The 24,781-nt window shown below is 42.1% G+C and overlaps 1 protein-coding gene across 1 annotated transcript in view; it reads left to right on the top strand.

Annotated features, from left to right (window-relative positions):
• CLPTM1L (CLPTM1 like) overlaps positions 1–24,781 on the top strand; it is a 346,065-nt gene that overhangs the window by 279,008 nt on the left and 42,276 nt on the right. Inside the window, exon 13 of the mRNA XM_030209834.1 lies at positions 20,340–20,374. Within this exon, the coding sequence (XP_030065694.1) occupies positions 20,340–20,374 (35 nt within the window). The remainder of the gene's footprint in view (positions 1–20,339; positions 20,375–24,781) is intronic.

Below are 24,781 nucleotides of genomic sequence, written 5' to 3'. Positions count from 1 at the left end.
GTGAGAACAGCAATCATTTGGTGTCAGCCTGCGAGGATTGTGTGAGGTGGATCAATCTCGGGCTCTCCAAAGGGCTAAAGGATCACTCAGCCCTGCTGAGCTTCTGGACCATTGGGAAGTCTGGACTGGATCTGGTGCCTCAGTTTTTTTTGCATGTCCTCTCTGGCTCTTGTGCATTATACATTGGCAAGTTATTTATATAACTTCCAGAAATTGGCATTATTTGATCTCTAGTGTTCTAAAGGTATTACCTCAAAGAAGCTTTTTAATCATTTGTTTGCTTTTCAAGCTGCACAATTTTGGAACTTCTTACCGGATATTCTTAAAACTATTACTGACTATACCATGTTTAAGAAAGGTCTCAAGACGCTATTTCAGATTTATGTGACAAAGAAATAATCTGATTATAGTTCCTTTAATGTTTTATCTCTGTTATTATTATTATGTGATACTGGTTTAAGTATTATTTTGTACTTTCATTATGTAACTTCCTAAACTGTTGTGTTGTACAATCTTGCTGTAATCCGCTGTAAACTATATTCATGGGAAACTGTGGGCTATAAGTGAACTAACTGTAATTGACTGTGCTGAGCCTTAAGGGCTCTGTAGAATCTGACCTCAAAGGTGTCTGAGGTGAGACCCTGGAAATAAGTGTCTCAAAGTTTATAGTGGGGAGTAGGCAGGGTCCTATTCTGTCTGCTGCTTCACTTGAAAAAGCCTTTGGAAGGATGTCAAGGGGTGGAGGAGTTCCCAAATTTGGGAAAGATAACCTTGGTGGAGGAAGAGGATTTCCCTGTTGTGAGGCTGTTTCACCAGGAGTTGGTTATCCCACATCGATCAGGGGCTAGTTGCTGTTTGCCTCTCAGCAGCGACATATAGGAGAACACAGTGAATGGAGGTTTGATATATTGGAAGGCCTGGGAAGCTTTTTAAAGCCTTTCTCCTTCATAGAACTCTATTGTCTGTGGTTCTGGTGGAGTGGGAGTGAGAGTCTCCAGATTTGGTTCTTCAGGGTGCAGAGTTGTTGAGCAGGCTTTGTCCTCTTCCTTACAAAGAGCTGGGTAGGCTCTTGTGTGTCCCTAAGGTGGATGCATTGGCAACATTGTTGACAAAGAAGACCACAATCAATATCCATGAAGGCAGATCTGGCCTTGAAGGACCCTATGACTGGAAGATGGGGATGCTTCTTAAATAGCATTTGGTACCTCAGTGCTTTCAGGCAGTAGTCAGTGGGAGAGGGAAGGTACTTGGTGAGGGCTATTTGTGCTCATGTATAGCAGTTGCTGGCCTCACTGGAGGTCACTTGCTCAGTGATGGTTGCATCCAGGTGGATTTGGATCCATTGCTGATTGATGAACTTGGCCTTTAAATCTCACCTGAGTAAACTTCCCTTTCAGGGTTGGTGGCTGTTCAGTGAGGACTTTAAGAAGTTGGTTAAGAGTCTGGAGGAGGTCAGGCTGCACAGGCTTATAGGATTGGATATTGTCTTTGATTAAAGGATAAGGGAGCAGGACCCAGGCCCAGGATTGTGTTGATTTCTTATTGGGCAAACAGAAGTAGACTTCCTGCTCATTGTTGAAGCTGCAAAAGGAGCATCCCTTTCAGGAGGTTAGGAGGTGAGAGATGGGGGTGTTACTGCCGCTGCCTCCTTTGCACAAAGGGTCCCCAATAAGGGTCAGCTGGTCCTTTCGGGGAGGCTTTGCCTGTTCCACTGGGCATGGGCCCTTATTACCTCTGATCAGAAGTTCCTGAGATGCTTTAGGAGGGTTATACTCGGAATTCACAGAACCTGTTCCTGATATCAGTATGGTATCCCCCTGCAGCTTGGTTGATCCAGTTGGGGGCTGTGGGATCGGGGCATTGGTCCATCTATTTTGTGGTTCCAAGAAAAGGGGAACATTCTGTACCACTCTGGATTTGAAAGGGGTAAATGCCTCTCTTTGTGTTTTGCATTTTCAGATGGCGACATAGTTGTTGATCTCATCAGGCAGGAAGGAGGCGTTTCTCATCTTACTATATTTGGCTGAGATTTATTTCCATATTCTGATTAGGACTGGACACATCTTTTGTCCTGGCTCTGAATATTTTTTGTCTGAATTGTTCTGTAATTATTTTGATTCAGTAAACCACTTTGATATTTTGCAATGATTTGTGGTATGTAAAACAAATTAAACCTTGACGTTTTTTTTCTTTTCTTCTGCATGTTGGGCAGTGACATTGCCCTTTGGTCTGTCAACATCTCACAGAACTTTCTTCAAGATGATTGTGGCAGCATAAGGAGGAAATTTGGATTCACCTGTACCTGGATGATTGCTTGATAGATACAAACAGCAACAGAGTGATAGGACTGTAGGAACACTGGGTTGGTTTGTGACTTGGCCATCTTGCCATTTCATAGGTGCTTGAGTACCTAAGGATCAACTTCTGTACTAGGATAGAGCTGTCTGTCTTACCCAGGAAAGGTTGGACAAGCTCGTAGCCTAGAACAAAATGATTTGCACAAAGGAGGCTCTGAGGGCCTGGGACTGTCTGCATTTAACCAGACCTAATTATAGCCCTGAATAAACTGCATGTCTAACAGCAGTTCAAAAATTGGCTAAAAAAAACAAACAAATAGACTTTGTCAGAACTGAAGTAAAACTGTGTTGCTGTGGGTTCCTAACACATACTGTCTCTTACCCAGCTTCAAAATCCCTTACCACACATGTATGTTTTCTGATACCACATACAAGTTTTCGTCGTTAGTTACCCTTATATTGTAACTCCTCTTTCTCTTATCTATATATTCCACCTCCACCTACCCCCTATGCTGTTATTAAGATGTTTTAATGTGTATTGTGTTATATGTAGTATATTATGCACTAATGCACTATTCTTTGCTCATTTGTAAGTCAGGGTTACTGTGGGTTGAATAGAGCTGAAAGAGTTCTACATGGGGCCATGACTCCTACCAACATGTGCCGACATCCATTCCTATCAGAATACCTGGTCGTGGTCATAGTTGCAGAACAAGATAACCCCTTATATTTTCCCGGGTGAAGGTTATGGGGTTGCCCTGTGAATAACTCAGCTAGACAAAGTATATAAAGGTGAAAGTAAATGTTTTATTCACCTGAGTCCCTGGGACCTTTTGCTTCACAGGCCAGGAACATCAGATGCATCAGTTTCTCTTATTGAGTAGCAGTCTTGAATAGGCCTCTGGCTAGCAAGCCAAGCAGTCTGTGGCAGGTGGGGCTTCCCCACCCCAAACACAGCTGTAAGTTCTCAGGTCTGGCTCCAACCAGACCTCAGCAAGGCTTGTAAGTCTTAACAAGAAGCAAAGGTAAGGGTGAGGGGCAGTTTTCTATAAACCCCCTCACACCCCTCATCAAATACAGGATGCATACCAAAGTGCATTAAGCCTTCAACACACAATAACAGCAGTATTGCATAATGGTGTTAAGGCATTCTACGATAATATACCTGTTGGCACACATGTTAAGGAATTATTCTGAGAGAAGACATGAGTAGGGTTGCCATATCTGCGGAGACAAAAAAGAGGACAGAGAAAAACAAAAATGGTTGCTACCTTTGCTAAAGAAATATTTAATCGTAGCTTTTAGTTAATGAACACACATCAAACAGTGACTGACTTACAGTACAGCAGTAGACAGTAATCTGCTGTTCAAGAACTTCTGGGTTTCAGTATGACTGAGTCCGAGCCCGAGCATACTTATCAGAAGAGCGAATATCCCTCACAATTTTGGCTGGCTTCTGAGATATCTTTGCATGACATATACTTAAAGTTGTGCTGCACAAACAAAATTCCTTTGATAGATTCAACCAGTAGGGAAATAGGAGATCAGCAATGCCTTTCTCTCTCTTTAATTCCCCCATGTGTCCAGACGGACTAATAGACCACAGATGGTTTGTCTCATTATGTGGGTAGGTATGTTGAATATAGGCACATAAAAGAAAAAGAGGATATTTTTCTAAAAAATCCTGGAGGACATAATGAGGCATATTTTCTAAGCACTTAGCCTCCCAAAGTTCCATAGAAACCTATGGAACTTAGCCTCCCAAAGTGCTTTGAAAATATGCCTCATTGTAACCCTAGGTATGGGCATGGAAACATCCTGTTAGTGCATTCTAGGTCCCTAAGTGCTCCCACATTAAATATGGAGCTTGCTGAGAACATGGAAGATGGTGAAAATAGATCTCTGCATCAGAACTGCCTTTTTCATGGAGTTTCAGAAACAGAATTTGAACTGTAAGGCGGTGGTGATACAAATATTCAAGCAGTCTGGTGTGCAGACAGCAGTGGAGCAGAATTCCAGAATATCAAAATGGAGAGGGTGCCTAGAGCAATGGTGCTTCCTAGAAGAGTTAGCTGAGAGACTGGTAGCATACTTGCATGATTATACTGTGAAAGAGATGATTGCCTCTAAGGTACAATCTGTAGGAGAAATATCTAGAATTCATGTAAAGTAGAAAGTCACATTGATCTGGCTCCACTGTCCAAACAATGGATGTAGATGTAATTGATGATGGTATGTTCTCTGCGTGCAGTGGCGGTTGAGAAAGCAAGTAGAGTGTTAGAAATTATTATTAGAAAAGGAATGGAGAACAAAATTGAGGTTATAATGTCTTTTTATTGCTCCATGGTGTGACCACACCTTGAATATTGCATGCAGTTCTGGGCACCGCATTTTAAAAAATATATAGTGAAATTAGAAATGGTATAGAGAAGGACAATGATGACTTGACTATATGGAGGCTAGGGCTTTTCAGCTTGGAGAAGACGTCTGAGGAGGAGGTCTGCAAAATAATGAGAGGAGTAGAACGGGTAGACCTAATTACTTGTTTACTCTTTCCAAAAATACAAGGACTAGGGGCACGCAATGATGCTATTAAGTAGTAAATTTAAAACAAATTAGAGAAGATATTTCTTCACTCAATGTATAATTAAACTCTGGATTTCATTGCCAGAGAATGTGTGGTAGGAGTGGAGGAGTGGCCTAGTGGTTAGGGTGGTGGACTTTGGTCCTGGGGAACTGAGGAACTGAGTTCGATTCCAACTTCAGGCACAGGCAGCTCCTTGTGACTCTGGGCAAGTCACTTAACCCTCTATTGCCCCATGTAAGCCGCATTGAGCCTGCCATGAGTGGGAAAGCGCAGGGTACAAATGTAACAAAAAAAAAAAAAAAACAGCACGGTTTGAAATAAGTTTTGAAAAGATTTTAAAAAGAAAAGTCCATAAGCCATTATTTAAGGATTGGATTTATTAACTTAATACCAAGGTTTTAAAGTGGTACACATTAAATAAAAAATAGACAAAAAATATAGTAGCATAGCAGTATACATTTTTTAACAGTGTTACACAATTACTAATAATAAAACAATCCATACAGATCAGAAAAGCAAGACCTATTAAACATTTTCAAAGATCCAAGTTTTCAGAGCCTTGGGAAAATCCATTACTTATTTCTAGGATATGCATAGGGCCGGCGCAACCCAGTAAACATGGCAGGGGAGCGTCAACCTCTGGGGGGTGCCACAAGCCATGCTTACCATGGCCGGGAGACTAAGACAGCTCTGTCCTCACTTGCCCGCTCTCTGCTTCCCACAACAGCCGTCCTTTCCTTCCTGCAGCCCTGCCTTTAAAACATTTATTTTACCTCAACTCGCAGTGGCGGCAGTGAAAGCAGCCAGGCTCAGCTCGCCTCCAGCCTTCCCTCCCCTCTCAGTGTCCCACCCTCCTCTGACATAATTTCCTGTTTCTGTGAGGGTGGGACACTGAGAGGAAAGGAAGGCTGGACATGGATGGAGAGAGGAGGTAAGACAGAGGAGGAGATGTAAATGGATGGGAGGGGAGAGAAATTCTGGACATGGATGGAGGGGAGGGAAGACAGAGGATGGAGATGCACATGGTTGGAGGGGAGAGGGAGAAATGCTGGACATGGAGGGGAGGGAAGAGAGAGGAAGTGAGATAAACATGGATGGAGGGGAGGAGAGAGGAGAAATGCTGGACATAGATGGAGGGAGGAGAGGAAAATACTGGACATGGATGGAGGAGAGGGAAGAAAGAGGAAGGAGATGCATACTGAATGGAGATGAGGGAAAAGGAAAAGAGGAGAAAAGCTACATATGGATGGAGAAAGTAGGCAAAAGCTGGATCCACTCTATACCTTCTCCAGTCAAGTCTGTGTAGGACCCAGCTTTTACCTATGGATGTAGGGCAAGAAATGAAGAAGAAAGGAGGAAAGTAAAGAAATAAATGGAAAGGAGCCCTGGAAATGGAGAACAGATAGCTAGTAGCGCTTTAGAAGTCTTAAGTAGAGCAGCAGAATCAGAGACTGGGACCAACATGATCAGGAAAACTAAGTCACCAGACAACAAAGGTAGAAAAAAATCATTTTATTTTCATTTTAGTGTTTGGAATATGTCCGATTTGAGAATTTACATCTGCAATCTTATTTTGCAATGTATAGCGGTGTGTTTCTTTCTGTTTTTTTGGTATTGTGCTGCATGCAGAATCTAGCTTCTTAGGATTTCAGGTTAAATTTGAAGAGGGGCTATCTCTGTTCTGCATGTGTGACTGCAAGGCCAAGTGTCTGAATAGGGATCTGTTTGCTAGGTTCTGAGATTTTGATAACATATTGTTTCAGGTTTGGCAAGACTGTTCTCTTAATTCCTGGTCTGCATGCTAATTTGGTTTGTGTCTTTTTGGACATACTGGAGCTGTAAAAGCTTACAGAAATTATTTATAATGAAAAAAACCCAAGTTACTTTTTTTTTTTCGTATACTGGTGTAATATTTTCATTGATACCTGTTTATATGCTCCATGGCCGGTAAAAGGGATGTGGCTATTGTAGGGGCAGAGCCATAGTGACCCCGCCGCTGGATGGGAGGGAGCACTGACTACTAGGCTGCGGGAGGGCGCCAGAAACCCTAGCACTGGCCCTGGATAAGCAGAATAAAATCTTTTTTACTCTTTTGGGATCTTGCCAGGTACTTGTGACCTGGATTGATCACTGTTGGAAACAACATACGGTCTGTCTCAGTATGGCAATGCTTATTTTCTTAAGTGCATGTGTGCACACAAATGCATACATATATATATATGTATTCTGAACATTTGTGTGTGTAACCTACATGGAAAGGTTAGCGCTTAGTTTATAGAAATGCTCTTTTATTGTCTAAGAACGCAAGGTTGTTGTACTCGAGGGTCTTTCCAGATAGATGTTTGCTAAGGATATGCATGTTAAAGGGCTGAAAATTATAACGGATAAAGGGTTTAGAGTACTGGGATTGCAAGCTTCCCTCTATGGGGAAAAGTATAGATGCTTTTGTATATATGCCACAGTTGAGGGTCAAATTGAGGTGTTTGTCTCCCAGCTCAGTAAAAATAAATAAATAAATCTTATGGAGCTCAGATATAAATTAAGTAGTTCAAGTGATTTTGATTTAGTGCCATCCCAGGGTTTGGATGTTTAGGCGGTCCCATGGTAGAATAGGTGACATGATAAGGTCCTAATAGAAAGCTTGCGGTAGGGGGGTCACGTGATGCCTGCTACCTAAGCAGCAGCAAGACAAAGAGGCTCCGCACCCTACCCGCTAATATCAGCAATTTGCGCAAAACTGGATAGCTTTGACCAGAAAGAAAGTGTTGGGGACTAAGGCAGGATCCACTAGGAGTGTGCAACAGGGTGGATAACCAAGGTATGCCCTCAAAAGCACAAAAAAAGCCGTCGAATATCCCGAAGAGCAGCGTCCCTAAAATGGCGGACTCACAACACCAGCCACCAGCAACCTTAACGCTCCTGCCAGAATGGACTCAGGAGATCTCTCGATCGGTATCCGCTGCCCTGGCAGATAAACTGAACAAGCTACAGTCGGCGGTCGACGAAATAAATGAAAAATTCGACTCGCACGCGGCTCGCATCAGTGAGATGGAACAGCGAATCTCCGCGCGGGAGGACGAGGCGCGGAGTACCGCTGTGCAGATGGCTGCTTTGCAAAAGGAGATGGAAGTCATGCGAGAGCGGGTGGAGGAGCAGGAAAACCGCTCTCGTAGAAATAACTTACGGGTCATAGGCTTACCAGAGGCGGTAAAAGATCAGAGCCTTTATGAATTTTTCGCCAAATGGCTTCCAGAGCGGTTGGGGCTGGATGTCCAGGGAGGCCCCTACTGCTGCGACAGGGCGCATCGAGTTGGACCGAGGGGGGAGAATATCACCAGAACCCGCACAGCAATAGCGCATTATACGAGCTGGCAGGCGAAAGAACGCATCTTGAAAGCGTCCAGAACAAGAGAAGCACTCGAGTATGAAGGGCACAGACTGCTACTGTTTAATGACTACTCTGCCAGAGTGGCGCTCTTGCGGAAGGCCATGGCGCCCACGTGCTCCGCGCTTTACAAGCGAGGGGTAAAATTCGCCTTGCAATACCCGGCTAAACTACGAATCTGGCATGAGGGCAAGGTCCTGGTACTATCGGAGGTGGCAGAGGCGCAGGCTTTCCTGGAGACATACAATCAAGCAAGAAATCGGGCCCAACACGAGCCGGAACAGAGAGTGGAAGGGATATGAGAGAGCGGGAGAGGAGATCATTGAATTCAACTGTGAGGCTCCACGGGAGAATCGAGGAGCTGGAGCTGAATGGTGGAACATTACCCAGATTTAAACGTGAGAAGATAAAACTGAGCTTCTATTTCTTAATTAATAACTAATGAAAGTAGACGGAGTGGCAGAAGTGGATGCTCACAGGGAGTACCTATGACTCAATGATCGTGATATTACAAGAGCGCAGGGGCAGAGACTAGTGGGCGCTACTGTGCTGCTCCGTCAGGACACTGTGGATTTGGAACTGAAGGGTAAAGCATTATTTTACTGTCCTATGCTTGAGAGTATGGAACAGAGGAAGTCAGTGGGCAGACAGTATGGGACAGAGAAGATCTGTCTGCAAAACACATGTGCTGGTTAATAATATGTATATGTTGTTTAAATAATAACTGTTGAAAGTAGATGGAGAAGCAAAAATAGTTGCATAAAGAAAGTTCCTAGGTATTAATGTTTACAATATTTAGTTTTGCATCCATATTAGGATAACAGGGAGAGGCGGGGGGGTGGGGTATATGTCCTCTTTGGGCTGTATTGGGTAGGTGAAGGATGAGGACAAATAATAAGGGGGAAGGGAAAGTGGAGGGGTGGGAGGGACAAGGGAGGAGGAGGTGGGATGGGGAATTGTATGGCAGTAAGGGTATGAATGTATTGGATGTGTGGGGGGGTGGGAGGGTGGGGGGTTGGAGAAGGACTTTGATCATTGAGAACGGGAGGCACATGGGTCACCAGGGATATGTGGGGAGTAAGGTGAATAAACTGTGGAGGCAGCAGAGGTGTAGGAAATCCATGAGGGAGGTTGGCACACACAGATTAAGACCTTGCGGGCTCTGCTGGGAGGCTGGCAAGGTATGTCACATAGTGAATCAGATTATTAGGCACCTGTGTCGGGGGTATGGGTAGTCTGAAAATTATAACACTTAATGTGGATGGCTTGCATTCCCCCATCAAGCGAACTAAAATTCTTTCTTGGTTAAAAAAAGAAAAGGCCGACATTGCCTACCTCCAAGAAACCCACCTTACAGCCTCAGAACATCAAAAGCTAAAGAGGGGATGGGTTGGAGAGATTGGATACTCAGCATACAACTCCAGACAGAGGGGGGTGGCTATCTTAATACACAAACAAATACCATTTCACTGTCATAAGGTGATTCAGGACAAGGAGGGGAGATATGTACTGGTTATGGGAGAACTATGGGGACAACAACTTCTTTTTTGTAATATATATGGGCCCAATGTATACTCCCATAAATTTTTCTCTGACCTTGTGGCAAGAGTAACAACTTATTCTGGCTATCAGATTGTAATGGGAGGGGATTTTAATATAGTAGCTGACCCCACTAATGACTGTAAACCTACAAAACCCAGGGTGAGGAATTGGGAGGATAGGGGAATCCCCTTTGTGGCATCTCAACTGGGGTTGGAGGATATATGGCGACTTCTGCACCCTCAAGATGGGGAGTATACATTTTATTCGCACCCACATAAGGTATATTCTAGACTAGACTATTTGCTGGTGGCACCTTCTTTAGTCCCGAAAATTGTGAAAGCAGAAATAGTGGATAGTGTACTTAGCGACCATTTGGCGGTTGAGGTGGCGGTTTCCTTTGCTGCGGAGCCGGGCGAGAGGATGTGGCGGCTTTCCCCCTATCTTTACCAGGACAGGGAGTTCAGAGATTTTTTGCGACTTAAATGGCTGGACTACCAGGCACATAATAACACGCCAGACGTTAATGCCAGCACGTACTGGGAGGCATCTAAAGCAGTTATGAGGGGCCATATTATTGCATATGTAGCGGGGAAAAAGAGACAGAGGGAGGCAGACTTATTGCGGCTTTCCCAGGAGTATCATAACATAAGGAGGGCACATATACGGAATATAAATGACTCACACAAAGCGCAGTTAGCCCAACTTAAAAAACAGATTGATGAAATTTTGCATAAGAGAGCCGAGAGGGATATATATTACCAGCGCTTCAAACTGTTTAAGTGGGGCAATAAGGCTGGAAAGCTGCTAGCGAACTTGGTGAGGCCCCCACGAAAGCGGCAATTAATCTCCACCATTAAGAATGCTCGGGGGGAAGTATTTACCGCTGAACCCCAGATTATGCAGCAATTTGTTCAATACTATAGTTCCCTCTATAGGGAGCGGGATTATGATGCAACCCAACATGCAGAGTTTTTTCGGGGGCTACAGATACCACAATTGACAGGGGACCAAGTGAGTTCCCTGAATGAGCCCATAACAGAGAGAGAGATACGGCTGGGTATAAAAACGCTAAAACTCACTAAAGCGCCAGGCCCGGATGGGTTTGGTCCCGAATACTACCGAATATTAAGTGACTTAGTAGCACCCCCACTGGAGGCCTGGTTTAATGGGATTGTGGGGGAGGGATTAACTATACAACAGAATGTGGCCCATATAGTGTTACTGCCAAAACCCGGTAAAGATCTGGAACAGGTGGGCTCATATCGTCCAATATCTTTGTTAAACCAAGATGTTAAAATCCTGGCGGCTATATTGGCAAGGCGCCTTAACCAGGTATTGCATACGCTGATTCACGAAGATCAGGTAGGCTTCGTGCCGGGCCGCCATGGTTCTATGAACATCATACGAGCATTGATGGCCATCCACAAGTTTCGGGGAGAAGGGGGGCTAGAAGTTATAGTCGGGCTTGACATGGAAAAAGCCTTTGATAGTATATCTTGGCCTTATCTGTTTGAAACTTTGGGCCGCTTTGGAATATCGGGTCCAGTAGTATCTTGGATTGAAGCCCTATATAGTAGCCCTCTGGCCCGCTTGATGGTTAATGGGAAGCTCACTGAAAGGTTTTCTCTGGGCAGGGGTACAAGGCAGGGATGCCCTCTTTCCCCGCTCCTCTTTCTGCTGGCAATTGAGCCACTGGCCATTAAGATCCGTAGTGCGGCACAGATAAGGGGACTCCGAGTACGAAATAAGGAGTTCCGGCTGAATTTATTTGCTGATGATATACTTTTGTATTTGGAGAACGGCCCCAGAGACCTGCCTAGAGCCCTGGAGCTAATAAGAGAGTTTGGAGATTTGTCAGGGTTAAGAGTGAATTGTGCTAAATCGGAGCTACTCTCATTGTCGGGAATAGGGGGAGACCCTGGGACGGAGGGGTTACCAATAACACCAGCTAAAGGAGTGATGAGATACCTGGGGGTCTTCCTTAGCACAGATACAAAGCTTTTCTATAAAAAAAAATGTGGTTGACCAAATTGAAAATATTAAGCTCTGTGACAAATGGAGAGACCTGCCACTCTCGTTGACAGGTAGAATAGCATTGGTAAAAATGATCCTTCTGCCAAAAATCCTCTATCCCTTGCAAGCAGCCCCTATATGGGTGTTAAGAAAAGAAGAACGATTGTTTTGGTCCATCATCAGGAGTTTTATCTGGAGAGGAAAAGGGGCCAGGATAAGTTATGTTAAACTATCTTTAAAAAAGGAGAGAGGGGGATTAGGCCTCCCAGATCTTCGAATGTATAATGTAGCAGCGCTGATGCGCTTCATCTATGAATGGATAATAGATCAGCAGCGGTACTTGCCAGAGGGGGGGATGGAATCTTGGAGTAGGCCTTGGTCATTTATCAATCTGATACATGGGTCCCCTAGCGGGGATATTAATATTGCTAGTAGAAGGGAGCTAATAGGGCCTATGCGGAGAGCTTGGGGGTGGTGGAGACGTCAGCAAAAGAAGACACCGGAAGCTTCACCCTTTGTGAGTCTAGTGGGTAATGAAGCGTTCCCACCGGGAATGGGCAGAACGGCGTTTACTACCTGGAGGGATAATGGGTGTAGGATACTGGGGCAACTGTTGGAAACTGACACTGATACCTTTCACACATTTGATAGGGTAAAGGAACAATGGGACTTGACAAATAAAAATCTGTTACAATATCTTCAAATTAGGCACTACTGGTCCTCTCTAAGAACGAAACATGGGGAAGCGTGGACATGGGGACCATTAGATAGAATTCTTCTTAAAATCCCATATCAATGTAATGGGCTATCGACCTGGTATAAAGTGCTGAATGAAAACAGGCGGGAAGAGGAAATGAGGAAACTGATGGCCAAGTGGAATGGGGAATTAGGCACTAGCTACACAGAACCAACATTTCAGAAGCTGTTTGTGACACTTTATGAAATGGTTAAGATAGCGGAGCTGCAGGAAACGCAGTATAAGATTTTGCATAGAGCATTTATATCTAGGGCAAAAGGGAAACAGTTGGGACTCTGGGCAGATGAATGCTGTATCAAATGCCATGGGGCGGGGGGGACGCTGCTGCACTCCTTTTTAGAATGCCCGGCCCTGGCACTGTGGAATGAGGCCCTGCAGGTGCTTGATAGTGTTGTGCAAAGGACCCTGGAATGGGATTACGCAACTTTGCTGCTGGGAGAACAAACCCTTCTAATTCAACAGGGCCTAACACAACCATATAGAAGGCTGGTGTATGTTGTCCTTCTGTTGGTCAAGAAAACGATCTTACAGTTTTGGATTGCCGAAGAGGGGGCATTAGGAGAGGTATGGAAAGCTAAAATGAGGGAGGTTGGCACATTTGAAAGAAGACTTTACTCCAAGGCCAATAAACCAGAGACCCGGAAATATGCCATGCTGTGGGAGGAATGTTTACATGTGCTCGTTTGAAGACAGGAAGGGGGTTGGGAGAAGGAGTGTGTAGGGATGAGAGTGGGGGAGGGGGGACGGTGTGAAAGTTGAGAAGTGGACTGGTTTGCCTGTGGGAGTGCAAGGTTGTATGGCTGAAGGGGATTAATAAAATAAAATGCAATGCGGGTTGTGTTGGACACCTTGGATTGACAGGGTTGTAGATTAAAATCACAAATTGGAGCTTGTAGATTGTATATTGAGCATTACTATGTATACTTTGTGCATACAGCCTGTCATTGTATGAATAAAAATATATTTCAAAAAAAAAAAGAAAGCTTGCGGTAATTGATTACTGGCAATTTCATTATACCAGAAGGGAGGTATCATACCACCCTCATGGATCCAGTGTTGTTCAAAGTACTAGGTCAAAGTACTTAAGTAAAAGTAAAAATGTATATTTTAATAAGTAAAAGTATAATGAAGAACACATTAAGAATTTTACTTAAGTAAAAGTTAAAAAAAATTACTGCTAATATACTTTTTGAGTAAAAAGTTAAAGTACTGTAACTACAGTGAATGCAATTATTAACATTTTTATCCCAACAATTTATTGCTGTACAATTCAATCTACTTCGCTTTTAGTAAAGCAAAATTTTGAAAATGACTGTCACTCATGTGAGTGCTCTTGTGTGTCTTTAATCCACTACAGCTAAAAAGGTGTTCAACAACTGCATTAGCAGGAAATAGATTGTTCAGTCTGATAAAACGTTCCTTCAAATCAGGCCATGCCACAGTATTACTGATGCCTTTTAACTGGATCTGCAGGTATTGATCAAAGGAATCTGTGTCTGAAACACTTGACTTCCTTATAGTAAAGAATACTTTATCATCATCGTTGTCATTATCATCTGCATTAGTAGTAGTACTAATTCATCACTTGCATCTTCATCTTTTTTATCATTGTCATGCTGTCCAATTACAGAGAAGGCTTTTACAAAGTTGAAATCATTGTCTGTTGTGTTCCTAACTATTTTTCATCTGATAGCAAAGTCTGAATATCTTCAAGAATTGATGCAAGAACATCATATGTGTGGAAACTCTTCAGTCTTAAGGCCAGACAAGCAGACTATTAATCCAGTGAAAATTTTCCATAGGATGTCCAGCAGTCTGATGAAGCCAGATTCAGCTTCATCTCTGCTTCAGAGTGACTGAATTCATCACTGTTCTGTTTGGCTGGAGACTAGTAACCAGTTCAACAAGCATAAGCTATTCTACTTTTCTCATAGGCTATATTCCAAAATTTAAGATGAGATGATCCACTGTTTGTGTGACGAAGTTTGCAGTTGCAAAATCCTGTTCCAGGTCGTGCTGTTTCATTTGGTTTACTGAGGAATCATTTTTAGGTCTCTCTGCAACTTTTAGTTTTTACTTAACTGCAAGCATCAGAAGCAGCTAGGTAAAAGTAGTAAAAATTGGTAAAAGTATTACTTCAGTAAAAGTAACACATTTTTCCTGTACTTCTTTACAAGTAAAAGTAACGAAACTTTTACTTAAGTACAGTAACTAGTTACATTTACTTAGTTACTATACAACACTGCATGGATCCTACTCAAATATAGGTAATTTGGGCTAGATTACTATAATACCATGTATACCATTCTCCCAGTGATACTACTTAAACGTTTTCAATCTGTACAAAATACTGCAATTCGCCTTCGTCATACTAACTCTTTTCTTTTAAAGAAACAGCAAACATTACAAAACACAGCAGTTAGATTTGTTTATTTTGCTTGGAGATTTGATAGAGTAACCCCTCTTTTGATAAGGACACATTGGCTCCCTATCCAAGCTAGGATTTTGTTCAAGCTTTGTGCAGTGATATTTAAAATATTTCACTGTTTTGCACCTCAATACATGTGTTCTTTAATTATTCTCTGTAATGTGAGTATCTTGGAAAAATTCAGAGATCCTATGGGATTTCATTTTCCATCACCTAAAGAAGTTCAGTATCTTGAGTATTTTTTTTAAATGTCTAATTTATTTCTTAGCTAAAGCTTTACTAGTCTTCCTATAGACCTTAGATGTTTGAATGTCTATCAGGGTTTTAGGAAATGTTTGAAAACATGGCTTTTTAAACGTTATTTGAGTCAGTTACTAGTATTAAATGTTAAGATGATTATATTGTAATTCCCTAGGCTGTTCCCAATTCTCTTTTCTATAATGTATTGTACTGTTTAGGGATCTTGCCAGGTACTTGTAACCTGGATCGGCCACTGTTGGAAACAGGATGCTAGGCTTGATGGATCTGCGGTCTGTTGCAGTATGGCAACATTTATGTTCTTAGCAATGTGTGATCCAAAACTGGGTAAAAGATGTAGAGAACACTGCATGACACACCTCCTGCAGCCCTATCCATTTTCTCAGCGTAAACGTTTTGTCCTGGCCTTATGTAAAATGATGGACTAAACATTTTGGCTGCAAAGACATTCATGTGCTGGGATTGGGACATTTAAAGCATTGAATAGTGCTTGTAAAATGACCATCATTATGTATAGTTTTCTTTGTATTAAAGGATAACTTCCAGGCATTTCATTAGTCTGTTTTTTTATTTGTTTGTTTGTTTTTTTACATCACTTCTAATTGGTCCACTCTGTTGCAGATCTTCAAGTCATCTGAAGATAGACAAATTTTCCTCTCTAATCCTTTGGTGATATCACTCAGAAAGATAGTAAACAGAATCGGCCCCAAGATTAACCGTTGAAGCACTCTACACCTTTCTTTCTTCTGGGTGAATGCCAGTCAACCAGTATTTAATCCAGTTACCATCTTGGGACCCACTCCCAGGCTGTTCAGCTTGTTTGTAAGTCTCTAGTGAGGAACTGTAACAAAGGCTTTGTTGAAATCCAAGTAGATCACATCCAGCACATGCTGTGGTATCTAGTTCTCTAGACACTATTGAATACATCAATCAGGTTTGTTTTGTATGATCTTGCAACCCTCTTCCCTGTAAAAAGCTTACTGTCCTTTCCTTCAGCAGCATCTCCATTACTTTTCTCATCACTAAGGCTTAGCAGTTTCTAGTTTTCAATCTCTTCTTTGCTACCACTTTTTTTGAAGAGTTGCTGCATCTGCCTGCCTTCAATCATGTAGAACCTCTCTTGTCTCCATGGATCTGTTAAATACATCTATCAATGGCCCCCCCAGAACTCTTAGTATTCTGGGGTGTATTCCACCCATTCACATGGCTTTGTCCACCTTCAAACCTGCAAGTTATTTACGGACATTTCCTTCTGTGAATGGTAGTTTATCTCTTCCATCTTGATGTGCTTTTTTTTACTAGTTATCTGTGTTTCCTCCCCAGGGCTTTCTTTAGTGAATACTATATAGAGGTATTTGTTTAGCATTTTTGATTTTTCTTCATTCTCCACATATCGTTTTCTGCATATTTCAGGCTTACAGTTTTACCTCTGGCCTTAATCCTTCCTTTGACATACTAGAACAGTCTTGTCACCTTATTTTAATTTTTTGGCCATCTTCTACCCATGCTTTTACCTTTCTGATTTCTGTTTCTCTAAGCTTTAATTGTTTTCTGCATTCTTCTTTTTGTGATCCTTTGTACTTTGCAATTGCAAGTTTTGTTTCTTGTTTTTTTTTTTTTGCCATTATTTTGTCAGCTATCTCATTAGAAAACTGTAATGTTTTTTTACTTTAACTTTTATTTTCTTACATAAAGATCTATTGCCGTTTTTATCTTTTCTGTTTAGTCCACTTTCCTTTCACTTCCCTTATCTCCTCCCACCCTGCCAGCTTCTCCTTCAGGTATTGCACCATTTTACAGGTTAGTGTGTGTTTGAAATCCATGACTTCAAGCTTTTTATGTTTAGCTTTTAAATTAAACCATATTTTTTGATGGTTGCTGCTGTACAGGTGGACCCCTGTCTGTTTGTGAGCACCAAATCCAGCGTCACCTCTTCCCTTATAGGTTTCATCAGCATTTGCATGAGTAGAGCTCCGTAAAAGGCATGCATATTCTCTTTACTTCTTTCCAAGTCTGCAGAGGTGATACTCCAGTCCTCATCTGATAGGAGACTTCAACCTAGCAAGAGCACATCTCCCTTCATTCCAGGCTATCTATGGCTAGACATCTAACTTCTCAGTGTGAGATATAGGTCTGTAGACAACACCCATGTAGATATAAATGCTACCTTTTCTTTCCAAGATGATCCACAGTAATTCCTCCTTTCCGCATATCCTCCACATTTCAGTCATTTTTTTTTATTAACCTTTATTAATAAATTTCAGTATTTCACTACACAATGTGAATATGCAATCGGCATTATTATACAGAGGAAATTTAAAGTACAATTAAAGTAAAGAAAAATTCTTAACAGCCTATTTGTCCACAAGTAAAGAAATTAGATTCCAAGAATTTAAAAGTCTGAAAAGGATTAAAGAAAATAATCTAGCGGTTGCTACCTCGGGTTACCGACCCTAGCCTGCTATTTAGGGAGGGCATACAACATTCACATCAGCTCTAGCATCAAGAAATTCTTTTAACTGTTTTGGGTCTACAAACTGAAAATGTTTACCCTCAAGCAATACATTACAAATACAAGGAAATCGTAATACAAAGTTTACTCCCAGTGCCAACGCTCTAGGGCGCTGCTCCAAAAAAAGCCCTGTGCCTCACTTTTGTAGGCCTCGAGAGATCAGGGAAAATTCGGACCTTTGAGCCCAAAAACAAGTTTTCTAAGTGTCTTAAGGAAAGTCTTAAAACAGCATTGCGATCAGGCTCCAGCTCAAAAGTGACCAGCATAGTTGACCTCTGAGTAATTATTTCCAGTGAACTTTCCAGGAAGGAAGTAAGATTTATTCCAACCCCCACTACTGGGGGGTTTCCATCAGTCCCCTTCGGGTTCCAGATGTAATAGGCCCATGTCTTGGGAGGTAGTGAGTCCTTATACATTCCAAGAACGTCTACCATATATTATTTTCACCATTTCCAAAGGAGAAATTAAAGGAGATTTGGGGAAGTTAAGAAACCTAAGGTTGTCTCCTAGCCTGGTTCTCCAGGTATTCCATTCGTTTATGCAGGAAATTATTATCTTTAACCAGTGCAGTTTCTAAAGTCCCCATTTCTTGAAATTCAGTATTCACTTTCTCCAGTTTCAAGGATTGCTGTGCAGTCACTTGCGCTTGGAGCAGCGCAGCTTCAGAAAGAATTTTAATATCACCAGTATTTTCTTTCAGTGTATTCTGCATAGAGACCTGGATGCCATAAACCATACCCCACAGTGACTCAAGTGTCACAATTGCTGGTCTAACCACGCCACTAGCAACTGGGAGAGATTGAGGTTGAGCCTCAGCACGAGATAATCTAGAAACAATATCTTGAGGCAATACCTATAAAGCTGATTGAATTAATTGTTCTCGTAATTGAGATCCATTCTCAGTTGCTGCAGACCTTCCCTCAACCAGGTTCAGTTGAACCACTTCGGTTTCCGTCGTTGTTCGGGCTGCTAACAACTCTCTCCCAGGCTGAGGCGGAGCAATACGTTCCACAGGGTTCAAAGAAGCCCCGTTAGCACTCTCGATTGATGCCGATGCATCGAGAGTTGCAGTGGGGGTGGAAGTTCCCCGAGGACCCGGTTTCTGCTTTGGAAATTGCAAGGTCGTCTGCCTCAATGTTGAAAGGGTCTCCGGAACCGAGGGATGTTCCTTAACCTTTCCCCTCCGCTTCCCCATCAAAAAAGACGAGGCGACAGAGGCACCGAAGGAGCTGAAAACCAGAGCAGCCTCAGAAGCAAACACAGGTGCGTCTGCTCACATTGCCATCTTGGAATCTCCTCCACATTTCAGTCATTTTGATATTGTTTTTGACTTAGGGCTATCTCCACCCCTCCAAAGCAGATTATGGCCATATCCCATTCATGGGAATTGTTGAACCTTGTCTCTGTATTAGTGACAATATCTGAGTCTTCTGACTACAGGGCTAGCAGATCTTTGAAGTCTTGCTGCTTAGACTTGAGCGTTTGTTCTTTTTGCTTTCCAGCTATTTTGTGTTATCTTGTGTTCTTTTTAGCTTGGTGCTTGCTCTCTTCATCCTACTTTGTTTCATTTTTTTCTGTAGCCTCTAATGTCCTGGTCCCTGTCTTAACTTGCCTGTTTCATTGGCATTCCCTGTTTTATTTTATTTTATTCATATTGTGTTTCAAACTGCTTTGTTGATAAAAGGTGGTATAGTAAATACCATAATAATCTAAACAGATTCTTAAACTATTTCCCTTGTGATCATTGTTTTAGTAGCATCTCAAATCACCCCAATATAATTTCATTATCAGCTGAGCTAATTGCCTCAGTGTAGTTTTTTTTAAGTATGCCTGCTGTGCCTTTTTGGGAAATTAGGTAATCTGATTACTTTGTGGAAGTCCTACATAAGAGCTAAGACTGGCACTATACAAAATGTTATTGACATTTTTTTTCATTTTGTTTTTATTATGCAACCCTCAAAGCTCTGAAACTGAAAGTAGTATTCTAGAATTGTGATCATGCACCCTCTCTACTTGAACCGTAGTAGAAATGGGCAAGTTGCTGGTCTTTGGAATGGAACTGCATGGAAAATTGTAGTGGTTGTGGAACAGCATCAGTACACACACTCATGATTCCTTTTGCAATTCCCCTTTGTATTTTAAATGATATATGAAAAGTCTGACAGAAAGGAGACTTTCATTCTCCATGTGGGGTATGTATGTCTGGCTTTCTGATTTACAAGTTTCCTTTGTGTGTGTGTATATAGAGAGCAATAAACACACCTAAGGTAAGGACTTAGTGCAGTGCTCACCAATCTTTCTGTGGCTGCGACCCCTGGACAGCGCAGGAAAATATCCTATGGAGTGTTCTCCCAGATCATGATCCCAAACACAAGTTTCATGACCCCACAGTTTGGACTAAAGTCTGTTTTCATCAGTTTGAGTTTCAAAATGATTTGCAGTACTTGTGGTCTCTAAATATATTTCACTCTAGGGAAAATGGTATATTTTGTCAATTTCTGAAATATGCTGTTTACTGTATGTGTAAAAAAAATCCTTACTATAATTGCTTTCTTTGCAGCTGGTATTCCTGGTTGATTAACAGTTTTGTAAATGGTAAGTGTTCATTTATTTCATACTACAAAGTATATGCTGATTATAAATTATATTTGGTGTTCTGCAGATATACTGACATACATCAACAAATGCAAAAGTTATTTCTCAAATTTGAATTTAAGTATCTCTCAAACGTAGACTTCTTTGTGCACATCAAAAGCATGAGGGAAAAATAATACACTTGGAATGAATCTCTCAGGATCATAGCATAGCAATGTGGTGAACCCTTTGGTGGGAGTTTGAATTTTGTGGGTCCTGAGGAGTAGGCAGAAGAATGAATCTTTAAGATCTTATTCTGGTGATTTGATGCTTTTTACCTCTTCCCTCATTTACACTTCTCTAACCATCTACGTCAACCACATCTCAGTTTGTTAAAAATTGAGTTTACTGGTTAGAATAAAATAAATATAAGTTTATCTGTTAAACTCATTCTCAAGCTGTAGGTAACCAAAAACAAACAAAAAAAAATCCTCAGATGTTTTCTGCAATGGAATTCTCAGGATGGATGAAAATCCTTCCGTGGGATTCCCCAGAATCTTCTCTCTGAATTTGGAACTCCTCTGATCTCTGAAGCACTCTTTTCTGGAATGAGTGACTTCATACACACATTCTAACTCCATTATGGGTAAGAGACTATCCTCCTTCACTCCTTAGATTTTTGTTCAGTGCCTCTCTTTTTTTATGACAAATGCTACATACACCTCCAGACTTTGTGGATTGCCATTTTCATAGCAACTGATACTCCACTCATGATCATGGTCCACACCGGGTGGCCCATCATGCGTTGAGTATAGTATCCCCTGCTTTCTGGCAATGTGGATCTGTCCTCTTCCCCCCATCCCCATGTGTTTCATTCAGGCATCTGTTTTCTCCAGCATCCTCAACCTGCTTCCCCATCTCTTTTTGTCGTCCTCCTTTCGTGTATTATCTCGAGTAGAAGAGCATATGCAATCTTAACTATGCCACTCCAGCATCCACCTTCCCTGTGCCCTAATCACAATTATTTGTAATTGTAATACCAATGCTGGACAGACTTCTATGGTCTGCATCCTTCAAATGGCAAAAGATAGATGAAGATTTGGCAATGCCAGTATTCTGTATTACATTATTATTATATGATGCGAGTAAGGATGCTGTAGAACTCATGGGAGAAAGAAAGATATCTTAAATGTTTGTTTTTGCATTTGATATACAAAGTGATTTACATTTAAAAATTAAAATAAATGTATTACAATCGCAAATTATTGCAATGGTGAACAGAATTGAGTAAGCACAAAATGAGTAGAAGGATCTATTGCAGACGGCTCCCCCCAAGTTTTATCTTCCGTTCCCTGGGTTTTCTGGAGGTGTTAGCAGAGGTTGTAATCATCACCCTGTGGTGGCTTTCAAGGTCCATGATGTCAGCTGCAGAAGGAAGACTTGGCACATGGCACCCATCCCATGACTGTTGCTATAATGACTGATGTAGGAATATAAGGGAGGGATATAAAAGATAAGGAGAAAAAATCTCTGTGTAGTTGTGACTAACTCTTGGAGCCTTCATATCATCGCCTCAGTAAGGATATAAAGAGGCCAATTGTGTCCCAAAGGAAAGCAACCAAAATGATGTGAGTTCTGCACTGAAAGATTTAAAAAAATGAGACTTGTGGACCTAAATATACATACCTGGGACAGGGGAAATAGTGTATAGTATGTCTAAATCCTTGAAAGCCGTTAATGCACAACAGACAAACCCTTTTGAAAGAAAAAGAACCTGTAAAACACAGTTCCCCAACCTTTTACAGAAAGAGACACATTTAAAATCCCTGAAGCTCATAAGAAAAGGGTTAGTGTGCAAAACAAAAATACTAACAAAAGATCCTCTAGGAAACTATATCCTCCTGCATATTTGGTTACATAACAGGGCATGTTTAGTCCTAAATCTTTATGACCCAAACAGTTATGATCCCGCATATTATCATGTGTTGATACAACTTTGTGCGCCCCATCAAACACTCAAGTTAATGGTATTGGGGGATTTTAACTTGGTTTTGGATCCATCTCTGGATTGCTTGGTCCCTAGAACAGCTCATCAGGGTGGGCCTCAAGCTAAAGCCCTTGCTTCTTTTATGCATTCCCTAAATCTTGTAGATGCTTGGTGCTCTCTGCACCCTGGAGAACAAGATTTTACGCATTTGTCCAGAGCACATGGTACCTTGTCACGAATTGATTATGCACTAGTAGATGGAGCCCTTTTCCCCTTGGTGAAATCGGCAAGCATAGGCCCTGAGGAGGCATCCGACCATGCGATGGTGTGGGTAGACATGGAAGCTTCAGAGTACTATCAAGCTAGAACGGGATGGAGGTTTCCAGCTTATTTATATCGTAACACTGATTTTGCCACATATCTCTGCCAAAAATGGAATGATTTCCTAAGTTATAATGAACAACACCTGAAGCAGCCAAGCCTCTTCTGGTTAACAGCCAAAGCCATGCTGAGGGGCAACAAAATAGCATATGTTCAGGCCCGAAATAAAAGAACTTTCAGGAGCCATTCTGCAGCTAGAAATAAAACTAAAAAAAAGCGAAGAAACGATATATTCAGCAACCAAACTCTGTTACACAAGAGCAGCTGCATGCCACGCAGGTAGTCTTAAATTCTTTACTCCATGAGCATGCGACTCACTCTCTTTTGTATTGTAAATACAGACTGCAGAGGTTTGGTAATAGAACAGGACCCTTGTTGGCACGCCTTGTCAAGTCATGGGGGCCGCACAAAGCGATAACTGCTATAAAAAATAAAGCGGGGTGGTATGTAATAAAAGTGAGGAGATAGCAGAGATCTTTGTGCAGTACTTTTCCAGCTTATATGCTGCTGATCATACCACGTCTATCTGCATTACATAGATATTTGGCTAAAGTAGGACTCCCAAAGTTGTCACCCCTAGAGATCCAGCAGTTGGAGGGTCCTATCACCAGGAAGAAGCTCCAAGATATTATTGTCATTATCCCTAAACTCGGCCCCTGGCCCAGATGGGTTCTCTGGAGAGTTTTATAAGCTATTGCCCCCCTCCTTTTTGGAGCCACTCAGAGCCTATTATGAACAAGTGGTGTCAGAGGGTGAGTTTCCATTATAAGCAAATACTGCACTAATAATCTCACTGATATTGAAACCAGAGCGGCCAACTGATCAGGCTGATTCGTATCGTACGATTTCGCTCTTAAATGTAGATCTTAAGATTTATGCAGAATTATTAGCGGAGCGACTGGCAGGACTTCTCCCGAGATTAATTGGGGCAGAGCAAACGGGATTTGTTAGAATCGCCAAGCAGTGAGCAATGTTAGTCATGGCACAGTGTCAACAGACTGAAACATCGGTCTTGGTCCTCAGCTTAGATGCGGACAAGGCGTTCGACATGAGCTGGGAATACTTGTTTTGGGTGTTGCGGTATGTGGGATTCCAGGGATGGTTCTATAGAGCGGTACAGGTGTTGTATGTGAATCCCATGGCCTCTTTACTTGTGAATGGAGTACGCACTACTGCTTTCCCCATATGTAAAGGCACATGGCAGGGATGCCCGCTCTCCCCATTATTATTTGTGCTCTCTATAGAGCCATTGTTGAGACAATTGAACTTGACGGGGGAGATCTCTGGTATCACGGTGGGCGGTGAATTGATGAAAGTTCTAGCATTTGCAGATGATATTGTAACGGTGGCGACTGAGCCAGAACACTCGTTTCCGTTACTAGCTAACTTTGGTCACCACTCTGGCTTTTTACTAAATCTCAGAAAGTCCCAGGCCCTTCAGGTTATACAGGGAGAGGGCACACATTGGAAAGGGGAGTTCCCTTTGCAATGGCTGGAGGGGATGTAAAATATTTGGGAGTGCGTATACCCAGTGATCTATCTCAATTGTACTCAATTAACATTGCTAAGTTACTCTCTGATACCAGCACTAGATTACAACTATGGCAGACATATCCGACATCTCTCTTAGGACGCATTGTATTGTACAATAAGTTAATTGTTCTGCGCTGGTTGTGCACATTTCAAGTCCTGCCACTTTATCTCAAGCATAGAGGTGAAAAGAAACTGAATCACTTGCTACAGAGATTATTCTGGAGAGGCAAGAAAGCAAGACTGCTGCTATCCATTTTGCAGATCCCGGTGGAATATGGGGGCTTAGGCCTCTTGAGTTTGAGACATCTAACAGTTGCCAGTGGCATGAGACATGCTAATGATTGGTTCCGAGATACGCAAAATTTTTCAGCCACCAAAACTGAAACAAATTTGACCCATAAAGTTCACTTTAGTTGCTTATTGCATGTGTTGGGAGGGAGCATCCCTGCAGTACTAAGCTCTTCTGCTATTTTTCCAACTGCAAAGGCAGTCTGGCGATGGGTGTGCCGCCATCACCATTTCTCTCC

The sequence above is a fragment of the Microcaecilia unicolor genome, chromosome 1 (genome assembly GCF_901765095.1).
Source record: "Microcaecilia unicolor chromosome 1, aMicUni1.1, whole genome shotgun sequence".
In the NCBI taxonomy this organism is placed as follows: Eukaryota; Metazoa; Chordata; class Amphibia; order Gymnophiona; family Siphonopidae; genus Microcaecilia; species Microcaecilia unicolor.
Note: the sequence above shows the minus strand (reverse complement) of the source record. Positions and strands in the feature narration are given on the sequence as shown.